Here is a 20,572-nt window from a genome sequence, read left to right as displayed (position 1 = left end):
CTGGCCTTTTGACAAGGCAGCTTTTAAAGATTAGGAGCTAATGGCCAGACTTTGAGTATTTAAGAAATTTGGACAGTGTTAGGGAGGCAGCAATGAGAGGCTCTTACAGTCTCATGAAAAATTGCATGTGTGACTGCAACTGTCAGTAAGTACAAACAGAGAAGTTAAATGGGATACAAATTTCTCTGAATCAGAGGATTATCGTGTTCTGTGTGTCCATTTAGCTGTCTGAAAAGTGACTAGATCCAGCAAAAAACACACTCTGGCTGAAAAAAAGAAGGAGTTCTGACTTTCAGTACAGTTACCAAGTATTTGGTTTTAACAGACTGATACCATGCTAATATGGAAATGAAAATGGACTTCCATAGGCATACAACAACTTGTGAGGGTCACTTTTAAACAAATAAAGTTGTATATATTAGGGCAGTTTGTCATATTTCTTGTTTGTCTTATATATGCCAGCTTTGTGTGTTCTTGGTGACTTGATTGCAAGACATCGAGATTCTTAGATGAAAGTAAAATAGTGATTTGAAAATCCATCTGTGAGTTCATATATCCTTCAAATAAATGTGGGGCATGGTCAGCTGCTTTCCAACACAACTGCTTGATTTTTTTTTTTTTTTTAAAAGCGCTCTAAAGGCTCCTGTACAATGTGATTTTGTTGGAGCGCTGACATACCTATGGTTTTTGCCCAAAAAAAGGCACACTGTATCCGTGCCATTCTCTCACAGTAAGGCATGCCTGACAGTTGACAGCATCACATTCATTTAAAAGATCCTTACAGGATGAGTACGTCAGTCTCTTTTTCACCTGGAGAATTGACAAATATGGTGCTTGCAGTAATTCCCTATCACATCTTAGGAAACTTCTGATAGTTTAACCAACCTGGAAAGTTCAAACCTTGATATCCATTATTTGGTTCTTGAAACTGCTACTGTTCCTGGCACTAAGCTGCTGTCTGGATCCAATCTGGAATTCTGTTTCATTTTTATCAGATATTTTGCTTTTGATTGTGACTTTTACCTGAAATCTCTCAAAGCGTGTAGTGTGTTTATGCTACGTGAGCTAGGTAACCATATATATCCTTCTTACACAGATAGTTAATGGGTGCCTGAAGAGGAAAGCTTCCTCTTGTTTTATAAATGTCTTCTGCTTGAATGTTTCTATTATATACGTGCTTCTGTGATCTAATCATCACACATACACCGCTGTTGATTACAACTTTGTCCTGTAGTTAGCTTTTGTTACCCTTCACATTATTTCAAAGAATTTTAGAGTAAGTCCAGGTCACATTTCACTCAGCCCTCTTTTCAGTATCACACTTAAACACACACCACATTTTCTGCAGTGTTTGCCATCTTTATCCTTCAGTTAGTCATTTAAATGTTAAATGAGTGAAATAGCCAAATTCCATTCATCCTTCTTCCTTCTAGTTAGTCTGAACAAGTACTGAGCTACTCAGTTTTTACTCTATTGTTCAAGCATGAACATCTGTAACTACTGTGCTTGTTGATCGACCCTGAGCAACCTAATGTAGCTTTTAAGTCAGCCCTGTTGTGAAAAGGGGCCTGGACCAGATGACCTTCGTAGGTCACTTCCAACGTAAATTATTGTATGATTGTATCTTAGGGCTAGTTTCTGATCTTGTAAAACTCAATTTTGCCCATTTTATTTAATGAAGGCCGAAGTTGTTTTGTATGTTAATGCAAATGTCATTCATTTCTTGGGGGGGGGAGGAGGGGGAAGAGAGATAGGGATGCGCTAGTATGAATTAATCTGTCAATTTAATAGTCCATCCTCCACATGGAAATTGTGTAATCTTCATACTGAAAAAACTGCCACCTTTTTTTGAGAAATGTACTATTTATTCCACTTGGAAAACAGTCGAAGCCAAACCACAAGACTGATCGTTTTAGTCAAAGCAGTTACAGCCTAGCTTCCAAGCAATCATTTGAGGAGAGAGACCTGTAATAGTCAGTCTAACTTGTCATACGAGTCTCTTGGTTTTGAGTTTCCTTACAGGGCTGCTCACCCTGCAGCTCCTAGTTCCACTGGCATACCCAGGACTCTGTGCTCTTTAGCTATTCTAAGTGTTACATTAAAAACTGGCCTTAAAAAGAAAGTAGTGCAGTAACTTCTCCTATGACAACAGTCAAGCAAGATCTCCCATGTGTGAGTCAAGGTAAGGTCATTAACCACAGTTTTCAGTCTCCCTCCTTAAGGTGCTTGTTTGTAATAAACCTTGAGAGGCCGGAGGTAGAAACAGGCTTACTTTAGTTTTTGGTTTTTTCATTCTGTCTCTGTGTAGTAATGATGGTGCTCGTCTGCATTTTCTCCTTTGTTAAAATAGGTTTCACTGACCTGCAGTTTTTTCATGGACCTTTCCTAGCCTAGAATATTAAATGCAGATGTTGTTATCTTTTTGCTTCCAATTCTATTTTCACATTTCCAAAGGAATTTTAGGGGTTTTTTTTTTACTAGTTTTGGAGTTTTCTAACTCCTTAAAATTGATTTATTTTTTTAAGTCCTCCAGTCATCTGATATAGTATCATTTTGACTTTTCCTGCTATTTCTGCTGGTTTCTCTGCCAAAATATGTAGTTCTTATTTCTGTGTATCCCTGCCCTATCTTGAAATATTTTTTTTTAAACTAGGTGTACATTTCCTCTTTCATTCTGGTGGTTTGTTTAAGGGCAATTAAGTTCATAGCACATACCACTAGTGTCCAGGAAACTTTGCAGCACTGATTTCTATACAAGCCTTCAAAAAAGAGTCTGAAAATGGTTGAAAACAGTTCTCATGCATGTTTGTGTTGGCAGCAATTGGCAGGCAGTAAAGAAAAATATTAAGACTGTAGTCAGAGATGAGCCAAATAGCTCTGGGGAGGTTCAGATAGCCATTAGAGGATGTGTCCCACCAGCCTGCTGGTGTAGATTTTTAACAGAAAAAAGGTAATAATAAGAAGCAAAAAGCTGAGATGCTTGCATTCCACAGCTTTGTAAAGTACCCTTTGCCTGGTTAAGTAGTTTGGTGATTTCAAATATACTTTACTCCTTTTTAAAAATATTTTGAGTGGTCTCTTTTGGACTTCTCAGTTAGATTGTGTCCCAAGGCAAAGTATATTTTCAGCCATGAGGTTTCTTGAGGAATATAAATAACAGGAAATGTTAAAAAAAAAAAAATCCAAGGCCCCCAAAAAACCAAAACCAAATAACCCAACCAACCAAACAAAACTCTGAAGTTAATGTGAAATGTGAAGGACACATGCATGCACCAAATTGGTTTATAAAGTGTGCAGATGGTTGCCTTCAAAAGTTTGTTCATATGTCTTACAGAAGGTATGAAACAAAAAAAAGAGAATGTTACTATCATTTACTCAAAGGCCCTACCAAGTAAGTCTTCAACCTTCTACTGAATAAGCTTTCTGTGCACTTATACACAGTGATTCATACCTACCTGATCATGCTGTTATTACCATTATCTAGTACTGGTTTGTATTGGTGTTAGCACCCAAAATGTGCTAATCGCATACAAGAAAAAAAAAAATCTATCAATGCAGAGAGCTTAGCTTTTGTTAACAGCAAGGGTCAAAAGATGAGAACTACAGTGAAAGTTGCAGAAAAATGCAGAAAATGGCAGGAAAATGCTGGAGTTTTGTACCCTTTATTACAGAAGTAACAGATTTTTGTACTAAATTGCTGCTGATGTCAGGGTTCATGGGTAAGCATTTCCCATTTCTCTCTACCTTTCTTCCAACCTGATTAGGAGAAAGACTCCTCAAACAAGCCCAGTACTTTTTTTTTTCTTTCTTTTTTGTTCCCTTCTCTTAAACCTAGTTTTATTTGCTATGTCTGATCATGGTGCTAGGCAAGCACACTCTGCAGAGACAGAGAAGCTCTATACATTGAGACAGTCCTGCATGATTGTCATCTAACCACCAGCATCTCCGCGGCAATTGATCTGAAGTCCCAGGACTGTACTTAGCTGCTGCAGTCCTCCTATTATGGTGAAAATCTCTCTTCACCTATTTTCAGCTCTGCAATCTTCACTCTTCTCCTTTTGGATGATTTGAAAAATGCAGGAGCAGCTGCGTCTGCCAAAGTTCCATGTGGAATAGCAATTTCCTATGGTGGAAAAATACGCTCTGCACAGTAATTACTGTAAGTCAAGTCCATTTAATCTGCACAAGGGCTCTTATTATCTTATGCAGTTTGGGAGGATTTGGGAGGCCTAGTCTCCAAAGTTTGTAGGATAGCAATCTTACAGATGTTAGAGGTGTGACACATGGTAGATATATATCTATCTATATAATATCATATATTGGGTAGCAGAGTTTTTGGCATCATAGGCACACCAATATAAAGATGGAATATGGACTCCAGTTTCTCATGAATAAGTCTAGCTAAGAGGTAGACATGGGATAATCATTATATAGCTTTCTTATTTCCCTTTATTAACTTTGCCCTACATACCTTCTTGAATCCCTAAGCTTATCCCCCCCGCCCCCCCCCCGTGGTTTGTGTAGAAGCACATAAGATTGCAGCAGGTACCCTTTTTTCACTATTTTATATTTATTTTTCAGATCTTTCACCTGAGACACAAAAAGAGAGACTTAAAATGGTTTTCTGTGAAGAGAGCCACACCATGGCTTTAAAATTAGAGTTAGATCTGTAAACTCTATCAAATTGTAAGCTCAGCCTAACTTTTCTTCTTCCATCCTTTCAGTTTTCAGTCAACTAGTTAGTTCATGTCCAAAAGCAGTTTTATGTTGTTCTTGTACTGTTGCAGCCACTGCTATTGTTTCAGGACTGAATCTGGCAGAGGAAAGGAGCCTGTGATGCTTGGGCACCTGTAAAAACACCTACCACAAAACTGTAGAATTGTATATATTTTAGTTTAAAAAATTTGCCCTTTAACATTATTAATAGGAGGCTCCCCTAATTGGCTGTGCTAAAGTTTGGACATTTCTTTACGACTTTTATTTTCCTCCAATTTTATTTATATGTTTATGTGAGCTAAAATCTCTGTGTGTATATTAGTTCTTTATTTCAATCTTGCCATAATTTTCCCAACTGTGGTTTCATATTTTGCAGAGATCCTAGTGGTCCCTAGACCACAATTCGAAAAACACTGCTTGGAAAATATTTAGTCTTCAGTTCTTGTTTTGGTCTTTTTATGGCATTAGAAAATTGATGAGTCCAAATTCATCGACTTAAGTCTTTTGGGAGCTGGACTGTTTCCTATGAAGAATGTTGCCTGGTGCAACTCAAAGTAGGGTTGAGGACAGCTCTTGAGGACAATATATTCGTACAAAAATCAGAAAAATACTTAAATTTGTTTCAAAATCCTCCACTGTCTTGTCCAGCTTGTGATTTTCCGCCTGACAGAGGCATGTAAATCCGGCTTGCAAATTCTGTGAGACCCTTACATATTCAGGTAGGTCCAGATATGCTGACTGTAGTTCTCTATCTTTAGTTCACACTTGCCTGAGTCACTACCTTCCAAGTCCCTGTGGCTGCCCAGCCCAGTTCCGTAAGAGCATTTCACCTGCTCGGGTTTTGTCCTTTCCTTGTAGCCAATCCTATGGAATCAAAAAACTCTATGTCAGGAATCCTAGGCAGTGCTTTCTTATTTCCCTTTTGATTTCATACAAAGGGACATGAAACAGATTATTATCATCCACAAGGTCAAACCATAAACTCACAGTGAAGCAGTAGAAGATGCCATGTTTAGCTATCAATGATCAAAATTACAATAATATTTCTAGGTAAGGTGTTCCTGCTGTGAAGGAAGCAGGAAAACTTCTTTGGAGTCTTTTACCTCTAAGCAGGCATTAATTTGTACGTTGTCCAAAATGTACCTTCTAGCTATTACTTCAAAACACCCAACATATTAGCAAATCTTCATTTATGCTTCAGTGATTCCTCAGAAGAATTCTCCAACTGCTCTGCTACAGTTCTCTGGATAATGACCTTTCCTACCAGATGAGAATACTTGACCAAAAAAGTTACTGTACCACATGACCAATGTGAATATTAACTGATCAGATCCAATTTTTAAAAAGCATGTATTTTTTTAAACAATTTGAGGTTGATCTTGAAAAAGATTTTGTGTCTAGAGCTTCCCATTTAATTTATTATTTATTACACAGAATCACAGAATCACAAGGGTTGGAAGGGACCTCGGGAGATCATCTAGTCCAACCCCCCTGCTAAGGCAGGCTCTCCTAGAGCATTCTACACAGGACTTCATCCAGGCGGGCCTTGAATATCTCCAGAGAAGGAGACTCCACAACCTCCCTGGGCAGCCTGTTCCAGTGCTCCGTCACCCTCAAAGGAAAGAAGTTTTTCCTCATATTCAACTGAGACCTCTTATGTTTCAGTTTGCACCCATTGCCCCTAGTCCTGTCGCTGGACACCACTGCAAACAGACTGCTTCCATCCTCGTGACTTCCGCCCTTAAGATATTTGTATGTGTTGATAAGGTCCCCTCTCAGTCTTCTCTTCTTCAGGCTGAACAAGCCCAACTCTCTCAGCCTTTCCTCGTAGGGGAGGTGCTCCAGTCCCTTTATCATCCTAGTTGCCCTCCTCTGGACTCTTTCTAGGAGTTCCTCATCTTTCTTGAACTGGGGAGCCCAGAACTGGACACAGTACTCCAGGTGGGGTCTCACCAGGGCAGAGTAGAGGGGGAGGATAACCTCCCTCGACCTGCTGGCCACACTCCTCTTAATGCACCCCAGGATACCATTGGCCTTCTTGGCAACAAGGGCACATTGCTGGCTCATGGTCAGCTTGTTGTCTACCAGGACTCCCAGGTCCCTCTCAGCAGAGCTGCTTTCCAGCAGGTCAGCCCCCAGCCTGTACTGGTACATGGGGTTTGACCTCCCCAGGTGCAGCACTCGACACTTGCCCTTGTTGAACTTCATCAGGTTCCTCTCCGCCCAGCTCTCCAGTCTGTCCAGGTCCCGCTGAATGGCAGCGCAGCCTTCCAGTGTATCAGCCACTCCTCCCAGTTTTGTGTCATCAGCAAACTTGCTGATGGTACACTCCGTCCCCTCGTCCAGGTCATTGATGAACAAAATGTCTCCCTCCTACACAAGGGTAATATTAGTTGATCAAAATGGTCTTGCAGCATGTTACTCCAAATTAGACTTTTTAAAGCTCAAAAGAAGCACACGTTTCATGTAGAAATATCCAGAAATATCCACAATGCATCTGTTCAGCATACTGTGCTTTGTAAGTATTACTCTTAAAAAAGAAAAGAAAACCCTAGAAATAAAGGCAATTGCTTATGTCAGCAATTTCAAAATCAAATATTGTCTTAGAAGTACTGTGGATGGAAAACAGTTGCTTGGTACTGCACGATTAGCCCACTGAGGTTAATTAGTGAGCTGTTCAGGTTTTGCAGGAGCCAAGAGCAATGAGAGGTAATCCAAAGTTTGGATTGAATTATTCTGTCTCTTGTTGGGACTTGCAAATGGAGTTTACAAATTTCCAACCATGCAGAGAGTGGTATGGGGTTTTTTTTCTTTAGAAAATCGCTGTTTGGAAACAATTTCAGCAATACGTTACAATGCGATGTTATAGTCATGAGCTACCAAGCTAACATTGGTAAGTGATCCTTCACAAGTCAAGAGCTGGATATTTAATGGCCCACTTCTGGGATTCTCATTTTGCTCTGGGTTTAGTTTCTAAGTTAGGGTCCATTTTCCAGGCCTGCAGCCCTTTTGACTCGTGTCCTGTGGATGTCTGTGTTAAGAGAGATTCACCATGTATGCCCTCAAAGTATATGAAAGGTCTCTCTGTAGGTGGCATGCGTAGGGCAGATTATTGCTTATAACTCATGGGGAAGGCATGGAGAGGGTGCTGTTGAGTGGGTCTATACACACTACCCATCAGGGTGCTTCGGCATGGAGGGCATGCAGGTCCTACAGGGAGGCACTGATCTGTTGCTGAGCAGTGAGAAATTCCCAGGTGCTGCCAGGCAGGAGAGCTGAGAAGCGGCTTGCTGGGATAGTGCGTGCTGGGAGGAGGGAAATACAGAGTCTGTTCCTAGCCCTGACCTTGGTGTAGGATGTCCAGTGGCCACCCTTGTAACTCTCTTTCCTGCCTCATCCCTCTGGTGTCTTCTGCATAATGTTTTTTGGTTTGCAATTGCCTTTTGATAGGTGTTTACCCAGAGCTTCTAATTGGAAGTGTAAGTTTCGGCTGAGCTGTAGAGTTAGAAACCACCTTGTCTTGCCTGTACACCACTGTTAATCAAGTATTGAGGGGAGGGAGAGGCTTAAGCAGAGGAGCCTGGCTTGGATATTTTTCTTCAATCTTGTTCTGTTCTCATAGCATTGCGTTTGGTTCCCAACACACCTATGATGAAAAGAGATCATGAGATAACTGCAGTACAGACTGGTGGTGTGTATGAAAAGATAAAGAAATGTTGAACGATATCTTTTCGTTACTTCATATACTTAGTATTAACATATATGCAAGCAACTGGGTCTTTACCTTGGCTGAGCTCCTGCCCTGGAAGACATGCCTGCTGTCTGTCACTACTGGTGGGCCTGAGAGTCACTGAATTGGAGGTTTGTGTTCTTATGAATGAAAAATGTGCAAACAAATAGCAATATGCTTTACTCAATCTCTGCTTTATCAGATTGCTTCTGACCTCACCTGAACTGCTACCTTTGCCAGAACTGAAACTGCACGTGTGAGAGGAGACAGACTTAAACCAGTGGTGCATTAAATCAAACATTAATAGTATGTGTGCAAAGAATTATCAAAAGGACTGGTAAATCACGTGTTCAGAGAGGCCTTACACACTTAGGACAAAGAATTTCTCGGTGTTTTCAGAGCAAGAAATGAGGCCTTTTTGTTGTTCTCCAGGAGGCGAATAGCACCAAGGTGTGTGTTGGCAGTTTGCTTGCTCCGGACTGTAAAAGAATGCTCGGTTTGCAAAATTTTCATCCCTTCTATTTTATTCCCCAGTTATGAATTCCACGTGAAACCTAGAAACCCTCTTGGTGAAGGTCCAAGTAGCAATGTTGTGGCATTCAGTACTGAATCAGGTAAGAAGTTCCAAAGGTCTGGCCCTCATCTACAGTGCCTCTAGGATCCATGTTTGTGGGATATATGAAAGGCTCTCTTGCTTCATCTTGCAAATTTGGTCTTGGTCTTTACTAGCCAGGTTGGCTTTTTACTGCTGAGCATGTTACGGTAGTGCCTGGAAGGTCAGCCTGGGATCAGGGCTATATTGCATGAGGATGTAAGATAGCCAAGACTGCAGGAGAAAAAAACAGGAGCACAGAGAGTTTGTCTGGTGTACATTATGAAGAAATGAACTTTATCCGTAGAGAAGGCTCAGTCATTTAAGATTAATATTCCTGACCTTTTTGTATCTTATCAGTCTCATTAATGACTTCTGGATGGGGAACATGAAGTTTTTCTTTGGGCTGGCGTGTTTATAGGCACTTTTGCTACCTGTTCAGTAAGGCTGCTGTATAATAGTGATGTCTTTTGGCTGAAATAAGGGTTGAGAAATAGCAGTTGGGAAAAGTCAATGTCCCAGTATGCCCTCTTCCATCCTGCTTACTCTCCTGTGAAACCGTTACAGAGGTGTATGCAAGCCTACTTTGACCATTGGTTGGTTCCCCAGTTAAGTCCCGTCTGACTCAAAGGTGAGAATCAGAGAGTGCCTCTGCTTTCCCTAGTCCTGTTCCCCATGAGGCTAACTACAGTTGACTTGTTGACTTTATACAAGCAAGATACCATCTTTTGTGTAGAAGTGTTTATTGCTTGATAGTACTTAAGGACCATATAAAAAACCAAATGGATTTAGCCTTTTTAAGAGGACTTTCTCAAGCTGCATTTTGAGCCAGGTGTAATAATATAATAATCCTCATCTAGTGCTGTTGCTGATGGATGAGAGTTTTGGCTGAGCAAGGGATTAGTCAGGGAGGAGTTCAGACTATGCCACACACATTTAAAAACTGTGAATACACTCTTTGTAATCCTAGATTGTTAAAACCGAAAAAAAAAATGTTTATGCCAAGTGCACTTTTCATGAATGACAAGGCTTGTGTTCTGTCTCCTATTTAGCTTGGACAAATTAAGCAGTCAGTTTTATTTTTTCTTAATTGCACACATCCATTTCTCACTTTTGGGCTTTCATAGCCAAGTTTTGTGTGGCAAGAGGGGTCCTTTTTTTTATTTATGTTTTGAAATAGAAATTTTTAAAAAGAGGCAGTAGAATTGGGTTTTGCTGGTTATAGTTTTTACTAGAACTGTATTTGACTGGTATTGTCCTGTAAGTAGAATTTTTAAAAGCTCTTTGATACTGTAGTTTCACATAAGAAATGTGTTTCTTTTAATTTAATTTAATACAAAAGTGAACTTTGCTTCCAAAACTCTTTCTGTTTCACAAATTACAGCTTATGTCAACCGTAGAAAATCACTTACCAATGCTTTTCCATTGAAATATTGGGAAAGTTCATTTTACAGTGTCTGATTGAATGTTTGTTTTCTTTCCGCAGCGGACCCCAGAGTGAGCGAGCCGATTTCAAGTAAGCCTTTTATCTACAGTATAGTGTCCTCAGATCGGGAATCTTTTCAGAAATTAGATGGCGTAATTTTACAAGGGGGGTGGCTGTACTGAGCCAGTGCAATGAGTTATGGAATCAAACAGCATTCACACATGATTTCACTCCTTCCACCCATACCCCTGGTAAGGAATTCATGCCAGGCTGCTTGTTTACCTGAGCGGAACGCAATCAACGTGATGCGGTGCTCCCATGGCAGCTGGGATGGCTTCAAACCAATGTACACAAATGAGCCAAGGACAGCCTCATATTTTCTCAGCCTTGTCATTAAAGCAAAAGAAAGCTCTGTAAAATGAATAAGTTACTCCACACTTCTTAAGTGAGTTAACAGAGCTCATCTCAGAGGATACTATTTATCTCCCATTGTGTTTTAGAACGACTTTCTGCTTCTGAAGGCTTGATCCAGATCTGCTTTAGGCCACTTGATTGCTTTAGGCTACTTACAGGACTCTTGCCGTCTTCAGTGGGAGGTGGACTGAGCTTTTGAAGAACAGATGAGAGCGCTCAAGCAAACTGGGCTGCTTTTTTCATTTGTAGTGGATGTCACTTTGACAAACACTGAGACACCGTTTCTTTCCACATAATCCATGTCACTTAATTTTTGTGTGTATTTTTGTTAAATCACATACAGTTTGCTGCAAGTTGACTGTCCTGGCTTGAACCCATTGAAAAACAGTGACTGTATCACACACTTTGTAAACGAGAGTTTTGCCAACACACAGACACTGCCCCCCTAAAAAGCTCCTAGAATGAGCTTATTCCGAACTGGCACCAAACAACAGAGAGCAGAAGCAGTTCACTGCATCAGTCGTATCTGCAGCCCTTGGTGCTTCCCTGAAATATCTTTCACGTTCAAAATGCAGGTGACCGGTGCCATGGTACATTCTGTTCCATCGAGGTTCCTAATTCTGTTTATTTGAATATATTTGTTGTACATAATTTTGTATGCAACATCATACTTCAGCCTCTTTCTTCCTCTCCTGCAGTGGGAAAGGATGCTATCTGGACTGAAATCCCATTCAGTTCGGACACCTATTCAGAATGCAAAGGGAAACAATATGTAAAGAGGACTTGGTATAAGAAGTTTGTAGGTGTGCAGCTGTGCAATTCTTTGAGATACAAGATATACCTCAGTGATTCACTTACAGGTAAGAGACATTCATACCAGTGTTGTCCACATTATACACACCTTAAAGATATCATGGTTCCAGAACTAAGAGGTTTAACAAGACGAGCTCTGCTGAAGTGGGAGTGGGTATGTTTAATCTAGTCCATAGAGAGATTAATCATAAACAGTAACCTGCTTGTGCTCAGTAATCACTGATGTGTTTGATCCTGAATTTTCAGACTCAAGAGTTATTTCTCTGTGGTGGTCATCTGATTTTAAGTACCTATTCATATCCTGGGGATCTCTGCCAGTGAATAGCATATATTGTAAAGGTGCCAAATTTGTATTTAAAGGGTAACCTGGAATAGTTTTTAGTTAGAGGATTAGGACCCAATTTTAGACCAGGATTAGACTCAATCATTCCCATCCCATTTGGTAAACATGTGGTTACTTCATTACTGTGAGGCTTATAACTACGTGACTTCAACTCTAGTCAACGGGTTTTACTCACCTGCTTTGACACTTTTGTTTTTGCATTCCCCATTTTTGCTTATAATCTCTTCCCCCCCTTCTTTTTCTTATATTTAATCTTATTACTAACAGCAGCCTCCTGGCCTTATCTTCTCAAGTTTTGTTCAGTGTCTTAAGGTCACTGAAGTGTGATGTATTTAAGACCTGAATCAAGTGACACATGCTGTGTGTAAGCAGGGGAAACAGCCTGTAAAATGTGTTTTTCAGTTAGTTCATAGTTATGCTGAACTTTGTGCCTCATGTAGATCATACAAGCCATGCTTAGAAATATGTTAAAACTTTTTATAATCCATCCTAAGATCCTGGCTTTCCTCTGTATGAGGTCTTTTGTCAGAGCTGCATGGATAACTCTATCGCAATGGCGTTAGTATAGCACCAAGAACACAAAGAGCATAACGCAGCTGTGTATGGGAAACGTCTTCCGAGTGCAAGTTAGGCGGGTACGTTCATCACATTGGGCTGAATTATCTAGGAGAAACTGCAGCTGAAAGAATCAACTTTCACAACCCAAAGCTGCCCCATCTCAGAGCTCAGCACCTCGCAGGAGCAGGGCTCTGGTCTCTGTATGTAGGAACATGGAGAGGAAAGAGCAGGGGAGCACAGGGCAGCCCATGCCAACGTAATTTTAAGCTGCCCGGCCTCGCACATGGCGCCATTCTCCCATGAGCAGACAAGGAAGGAAAGCCCTGTCGTTAATAGTAAGTACAATACTTCATACGTAAATAATAGCTTGGCAATCGTGTGAATAAAAGAGACTATTTTGAACAGAGGTATCATTCATTCAACTGCTGCTGTACTAACGGGCTGTGATCAAATGACAAACACTGGCAATGAGGCATGGCGTATCCCAAAACCAGCCAGTAGAGGAAATAGCAGTGCTAATCTAGCAGGGCTAGACTGCAACCCTAAATCAAGTGAATTAGCACTGCAGTGAAAGCTACCTCAATCTTAGGAGAAAAGTTCAATACATCAGGAGCCCATTTTCCTATTTTCATTAGATTGTTTTTGTTCTCGCTGGAAAGGTGGTGATTTAACTTGGCTGGAGAAAGACGACGGTAGCCACATTGTATTCATTATACTCGCTAAGCCTGGTTCTCGCGCTTGAATTGTTGCAACCAGTGCTGACCGGTTGTCACAATATTTGAAAGAATTGAAATATTTGTGTAGAAGGAAAGCTGCTTTTCCCCCGTTTCCTGAGTGAGACTGTCGTGGCTCGGGCCTCTATAGGCGAGCGAGAAAGTTTCCAATTGGAAGCCAAATTCTGTTCCAGCCTGTTTGACTGCCACACCTTGTCTCACCGTGCCCCCGAGGGCAGTGGAAGTGTTACCTGCTACCACCAGCCAGCCGGGCAACGTGTGCTGGCAGTGAAAGGCTGCGCCAGGGTCTGAGGTCCACCTCACGCTGAAAATGCCCTCCGAAGCTTTGCTGGCTGAGCAGCGTAATGGTCTTGCACTTTGGGTGCATTGTACAAATGCTGTTGTATAAGGCGGCCAACAACCATGTCTTTGCGTGCTGGTTTTTAGCATAAATTTTTATGTCTAGTGTTGCAGAATTCACAACGTATAAAACAAAGATGGTATCTGCTTTTCTTAAGACCACCCATAAGGAAACACTGCAGGAAAAAAAAATTACTTTATGGTAGAATTGCTATCCCCAGAAGAGAAAGATTAATCTGCTCATTCGCTAGCTACATGTTTTTAAGTGTGTTCCTTTATTATGGGAAGAATTGGGCAGTAAGAATTTAACAGTCACTGAGAATGCTGCTAATTTATGTATAGCAATTGTTTGAATTATGCATCGGTTACGCTGTGGGCCGGGAGAGTATGTGTGCATCTGCAAGTTACTGTTCTTGTGTTAGCCATAAAAATATCTGGTTTATTCTGTCTCTCATGAAGAAAAGCTGATCTATGTTACACATGCCAGGACTGTTCTATAAACCAGCATCTACTGCTGACCTCATTTAACAGTCCTCCAGAGCAGTCGCTGTAGGCATTCCAAAAAAGCAGGCCACCTAAAAAAACGTATTTATTGAGGGGAGGAAAAAAATAAATTCTCAGTGTGACCTTCAACAGCTATGGAAAAAAAAAAAAGCGCCGTTTTGGGCAGCCTGAATGTTCTTAACTTCAGACCAAAAAATTGCTGAGAGGAACTCCCTCTGACCAGTTCTCCTATGGAAAAAACATTCCTGCAGCCAAAACTAGAGAGTAATAAATAATTTTCTAAAGCTAGAGAAGAACTGCATGCGCAGAGGCCATCAACTGGAGGTGAGAATTTTTGGCAAAGTATTGATCAGATCACAAAAATATGAGAGAGTTTATAGGTAGGCTGCTCTTTTATTAATTGCACCTTCAGGAGCAGTATTACAAGCCACTCCACCATCTCCCAAATGGAGCAGATGCAAGGCTACAGGACACCCAGCACCTAGTGAGCAACCGGACTTTCTGCTTAGCTCATACCTGCGTACGGAGCCTATTTCTGAATGCTCTCACCTTCCATTTCAACCTCACAACCAAAGGTTGAACAAATTAAGAACAAGAGCTGTGAAAGCAGTTTAGAAAAAAACAGTAAGTTTATCTGAAAATGTTTCCTGCCGAGGCTTGGGAAGAGAACGTAGCATGCTTTCCTCCATCTTCTGAACTGAATTTTACTCATGTCTTGCAAACCAGATCAGTAAGTGAAAACCTCTTGCTGTCAAAACTCTTTCACTGCGAGTCCTCTTGTTAACAGGGTAGGCACAGCCCGTAGCGTCAGCACACGCTGCACGGGGCGCTTGAGACCTTGTTTTCTACTCCGCTGCAGTCAAGCATCTGGTTAAGTGATCCTGCAAATAAACACCAGGGCACACCTCATGCTCTGGGTGAGCAGTTGCTACACCGAGGTCATCTATTTGTTAAAGGATATCCCCTGCACACGCCTGTTGTAAAAATATGAAGAGTTATAAAACAGGCCTTGGCTGTGTTACGAGGTGGGCTACCAAAATATCTTTGAAGGTACTGGGGGCTTCCAGGTGGGGAAGCAGCCCTGCATTCCATACCAGTCATGAGCAAAACCTGCCTCTCTTTTGATACAGTCAGGATGAGGTTCTAGGTAGCAACAGAATTTCACTCTACTGTGTGAAATATAAGGAGGGGAAAAAAATACATCCAGGCACAGGTTTTGGCCAGGAATTGAGGCACTTTTTTCTACAGCCATGAGTGCTGTGCTTGGAGTATGCACACAATGTTCAAATTACAGCTACGGATCCTGAGAGGAAAAGAATCGTAGCATTCACCTTGGCTTCCCTACAGAGTGAAGAGCACAGCCCATTGCCTCTGGTGGCTTTTGGAAATAGCCCTCGCTAAACTGGATATGGGTTTTCAACTTTGCTGCTGCTTTGCTTTCAGGAAAATTTTATAACATAGGAGACCAGCGAGGCCACGGAGAAGATCACTGCCAATTCGTAGACTCGTTCTTAGATGGAAGGACAGGACAGCAAGAAGATCTACCGGTCAAAGATGGTAATTCCTTACGCCGCTCTCTGTAGCAAACCTTAGCAATCCCTTTGCTTGCATGTTTCTTTTTCCTGGCAGTGGATTTAGCGCCCGCTGCTGAGGTGGGCGATGGAGAGGGACTGCCGGCTTTGCAGGCAGAAGAGAGTCGAGAAGTTTTTGATGATGAGCAATGACTTTAATTAAAAGAAGGTTGTGACTCGGGTTCTCTTAGGTAGTAAACAGCCTCTCTCCTGTTAAGAACATTCCAACAGATTATTCACAGTGGGTATTACATATTTAAAGCCAACCACCAATTTGTGTTTGCAGAGAGGCATGAAGTGTTATGTTCAAACTAGCAAGGTTGATTTAAAGTGCAGTAAATCATCAGCTGGGCATTAAACAGCTTTGTTTAGTGCTAATGTGAAACTAGAAAGTTATTACTGGAAAATATAATTCACGCTGCAGTAATTCCGTGTGCACTAATTTGAACCGGGTGCCTAAAATTCCAGTCTGGTCTAAGTAGGCATGGGACTAGCCGTCCTAAACGCAGCTGCGACCTGCCTGGCTGCTTTTCCCGTGCTGCTCAGGTAGGAGCATAAGAAAATCGTATTTCTGTCGGCCGGATGCCTGCCTTGCTTGTTCGCAGCAGTGCCAGTGTGAGCTGTTCCGTTCCCTTGTGGGGTACTGGCCCACGCTGAGGGTGTCCTGGAGCGTTTTACTGAGAAAAATACCAGAACAGTTCTCAGTGCAATGTCAGTGAGTCGACCAAACCTCCCTGTGTGTGGTGCTGCTTATAAAACACCTTACAGCGGTACGGAAATGCTTTGCGGTAGGTGGGGGAGATTAAAGTGAAGTGGTGCCTAAATCTTTCCCAAGTGTTTCTGAAAACAAAGTGTGTGAACAATCTGAAAGGTGTTTGCTTATGTGATTTTCTTTTTTTGTTTTTAAGAGGGCTTTGCTTGTCCTTTCCCAGTGTTGCCCATTTGCAAAGGTATTTTGTTTGTGTAAGGGATTGTCTGAATCCAGTTTGGCGTTGCCAGGACAGCAGACCTCTCAGTTGTACCAGATTAACTTTTTTAAAAAAGATTTTATAAATAATAATAATAATAAAAAAAATCCTTTTACGTAAAAGCTCACTACCCCAACTTAAACCACATTTAAAACCGTTTTCAGTGACTGAGTTTAATTGAGTGGATTCATGAGCTACATTCATTTTTAGGAAAAAAAAAACCCAAACCACAACAAAACCCCCCACCCCAACAAAACAAACAAACAAACAAAAAAAAAGCCCCCACCTTTTCTTTAGCTTGCATTTCTGGTAAAGGAATGGAACAGGGGAAAGAACAGACAGAGCCCTTGGCCGTTGCTGCTCGGTTCCTCCCTGGCTGCAGCAAGCCGAGTTCTGTTCAAACCAGAATTAACTTCATGTCTTTGACCTGCAGTGCAGGGAGGGTGTCATGACTGCTGTTGCGTGTTGGTTGCACAATATTGTGTGTGTGTGTGTGTGTGCGCATCTGTGTGCGCACACACGCGTGCTTTAGCCACACATACTTTTCCAACGATAGGGTTGGCTTCAGCATTAATGGCTCGCTTTCATTTTTAACTTAACGTTAATTGTTTGAATGGGAAGCCCATGCACTGTCATACAGAACAGATTGAAAGCAGGAGCTGGGATCCTTGGCTTGGGGAGGGGGCGGTGGCATGAAACAGCCCGGTCAAGTTTTATTTAGGCTCACTGGAGCGTTAAGGCTGACTGGTGGGGACCGGGTGATCCTTGTAACTTTGCAAGGAGGCGCAGCCTCAGGTTGAGAGAAGACCCCCGGCAGCAGCTGGAAGTGGGGGGAAGGAGGTGGCCCTGGCCCTTGGTCAGGGAACAGACCCGGTCTTTGTGGCAGACGGGTTGGCAACTTGGTGACTCGCGTAGCCACCAACTGAGCCGTACGCAGCCTTGACAGGGCCGTCGGGGGAAGGCACCGTCAGAGGGCTTCGTGCAAAAGCACCTCCTGCTCTCTTCCAGGGTTTTTCAGGGCAGTTCGTCAGGAGCCTGTCAAATTTGGAAAAATAGGCGGGGAGACTCACATTAACTACGTTCGCTGGTACGAGTGTGGAACGTCGATACCTGGGAAATGGTAGCTGCGACATGAACGTGCTGAAAAGGCCCAGCACCCGCCAACCCCCGTCCGGCCGCCCAGCGCAGGCTCAAAGATGGAAATGTTTATGGGATGCCTGGCACGTAAATAAGTTTGCTGATGTGCAAGGGCTTATACAAGTCTAACGCCAATACTGCATTAATTGTGTAATAGCGTAGGCTGCTTACTGTAGTTATCCAGTTTTACAAATTTGTTTTTAGATTTTAAAAAAAAAAAAAAAAAAATTCCAAACGGGCTAGGGACACGTTTGTAGGATAACGTATAGGGAAGCTGGCTCCCTATTCTTGAGGTATGGTTTATATGGTATTTTAAAAGATACGGTGTGTATATTATTTATCGATCACAATGTTGTAATAAATGTTTAAGGCACGGTTACGGCAGAGTTGGTCATGGAATGCAATGTGTGTTAGTGTTTAAATATTCACTGGTCTTCTTATAACCTAAGTGCCATAAGCTACCTGTCCCGTTGGATCTGTAATGCCTCCCCAGTCATAAATTATGGAAAAGACCCTACAGTTTTTAATATCCTGCAACCAGTAAACTTGAAGCGCTTTCTCCTTAGGTGTACAAACAGTTTATATTCCCGCCGACACGCTGAGGTAGGTTGCTACGCGTCCAGCTTGAAAGGATCAGGTCCGTGGGTTTGGTTCCCTGTCCCCCCCCCATGTTTGTTTTCAAATTTTTCTGCTCCAGCAAAAGCGTGTGTCCAGCCTACGGCTGCCGCGCTAGAGCCGCCGCCCCTGGGCTTGGCAGTGCTGGGTTTGGGTTCCTCCAGTTAAAGCAGACCAGTCCATGTGTACCCGGGATAAAAAAATTAAAGAAAAAAAAAATTAAAAAAAAGAAACTGGGCCTCCGCTGCTGTGGCTTTTCATGAAAACGTCGTTTTTCAGAGACTGGGACGTCCTGGTTCAAAAGCCGAATGTATGTACAGCACAGGGGGGCTTGGAAAAAGAAATGAGTGGGAAAACCCAAGCTGTTTCTAGCAGCATAATCAGGTTAGTTTTATTAAAAAAAAAAAGTGGCTTAAACCATCGTTCATTGGGGACAACAGGGAAACAGTGATGACTGAACTTTAAAACGGCTTTACCGTCTCTTTGATTAAAACCTCTCCCACAGCTACTTGTTGTACTGCTTGAACATTTATGACCTAAATAAAGAGATGTAGTTTTTTTTTTAAAAGGTGTTAATTCATTACATTACTAATGTATTGAAAAAATATGGTCAGGAACAGCCAGATATATATATAGTAGAAATAGCCATTTATAGAAAATGCCTTATAAAGTACATGGCAGGTACACTGTACTCCTAATAAAAATATTTTTTAATCAAGTGTTTTTCTTTGCCTTTTACGTGAAAACAAGTCGCAGTTTCTGTGGCAAACGCTGTTATTTCAGGAAGCAGCGCGTTCCGACACAGGCACAGCTGGCGCGGGGCGCTCAGCACCCCGAGAGCACAGCCGGGGGGAGTTGCTGCTGCGGCCAATGTGGGAGCAGCAGTATTTAAGGAGGCTGAAGGTAGGAATATTTTCCTCATTTGCCTTTATGGGAGTTTAAGCAGCTTGCTCCAGTTCACTGGGTTTTTTTTGTTTTTTTTTTATTCCCTACTTAGTTTTATGTATTCCTAGAATCCGTAAGATGGAAAATATTAACTGGGAGAACGTTTTGCCCTCTGCTGTTCTATGCTCTATTGACTTTGTTACAGCCCCTGATCTGCTTTTTCTTGGCTCAGAATCGAGCCTCTAGAACTGCACTCCCAGGTTTTTCTGGGTGGCAAAAGAACCTGTGGAAAGTTGTTCCTTTTTAGGAGTTCTTTTTTAAAAATACCTATTTATTTCACTTAAATTTTCAAGTACTGAACCAATTCTCCCCTTGCCCTTGTTAAGGTGACATGGGTAAGGGGCTCCAAGCTTCCATGGCTCCGTCGCCACTCGTTTGGTAGAAGGGTTATGTGGCAGGCAGTAACAGCGGACAGCGCAGAGCCATCGCCCGCTGCGCAACCTCGGCAAAAGCCGTCCGCGTTCACGACATTTCTCCCTTTGCACACCTAAAATTGGTCCCTTCTCCTACAAACCCGAGCACCAATCTTTACCTCGGTACCTGTACACCCAGCATGTGCGCTTGTCCCACCGCAGTTTTCTCGCACAGTACTACCAAAATTCTAAAATCAAGATCAGGCAAGTAATAGATTCAGGGTTTTTATTAGTTTTCCAGGTGAGCATTACAATTTATAATACATCCTATCTAGTTTTACCTCCAGAATGACTCTAATTTAGTACATCATCGTATTAGTAAAAACGAGGCCGATAGGTGGGCTAAGCTTCCAACTAGCATCTTCGTATCCTTCAACCAAGGCAAGCGAGAATTTCGATCACTTTACAGACATGTAGGTAGTGTTTCCCAAAACCAACCCAGCCCCAAATTACACTAGGAAGCGGATACAATTCAAAGCAGGAAAGACTCATTGGGTCGTTCCCTCCCCCCCCGCAGAGTTTAATCAACAGCTATAGTTTCACCTCGTTCCAGTTTTGGAATCTCAATTAAAAATCCGGGAGTCTGTCAGGGCGGCAGCGCCTCTTACCGGTAGCCGGGTCCCGGCTGGGTGTAGCCCTGGGGGCCGAAGGGGGGCCGGCTGCGGGCATAGGGGTTGGGCCCGCTGGGCGGGGGGGTCATGGTGCTGCCGGGTGGGGGGGTGAAGCCAGGCCGTGGCTGGTAGGTGCCGGCCAC

At 42.3% G+C, this 20,572-nt stretch overlaps 1 protein-coding gene across 1 annotated transcript in view; it reads left to right on the top strand.

Annotated features, from left to right (window-relative positions):
- The window catches only part of LOC104129292 (ABI family member 3 binding protein), a 157,668-nt gene extending 139,836 nt beyond the window's left edge, over positions 1-17,832 (top strand). The window contains exons 53-57 of the mRNA XM_035897581.1: positions 8,981-9,060; positions 10,525-10,554; positions 11,577-11,738; positions 15,613-15,726; positions 17,717-17,832. Of these exons, the coding sequence (XP_035753474.1) occupies positions 8,981-9,060; positions 10,525-10,554; positions 11,577-11,738; positions 15,613-15,726; positions 17,717-17,832 (502 nt within the window). The remainder of the gene's footprint in view (positions 1-8,980; positions 9,061-10,524; positions 10,555-11,576; positions 11,739-15,612; positions 15,727-17,716) is intronic.
- The last annotated feature ends 2,740 nt before the right edge of the window (positions 17,833-20,572 follow it).

Source organism: Egretta garzetta, unplaced genomic scaffold (genome assembly GCF_000687185.1).
Source record: "Egretta garzetta isolate BGI_Z169 unplaced genomic scaffold, ASM68718v1 scaffold367, whole genome shotgun sequence".
Taxonomy (NCBI): domain Eukaryota; kingdom Metazoa; phylum Chordata; class Aves; order Pelecaniformes; family Ardeidae; genus Egretta; species Egretta garzetta.
This window is presented reverse-complemented; position numbering and strand designations above follow the sequence as displayed.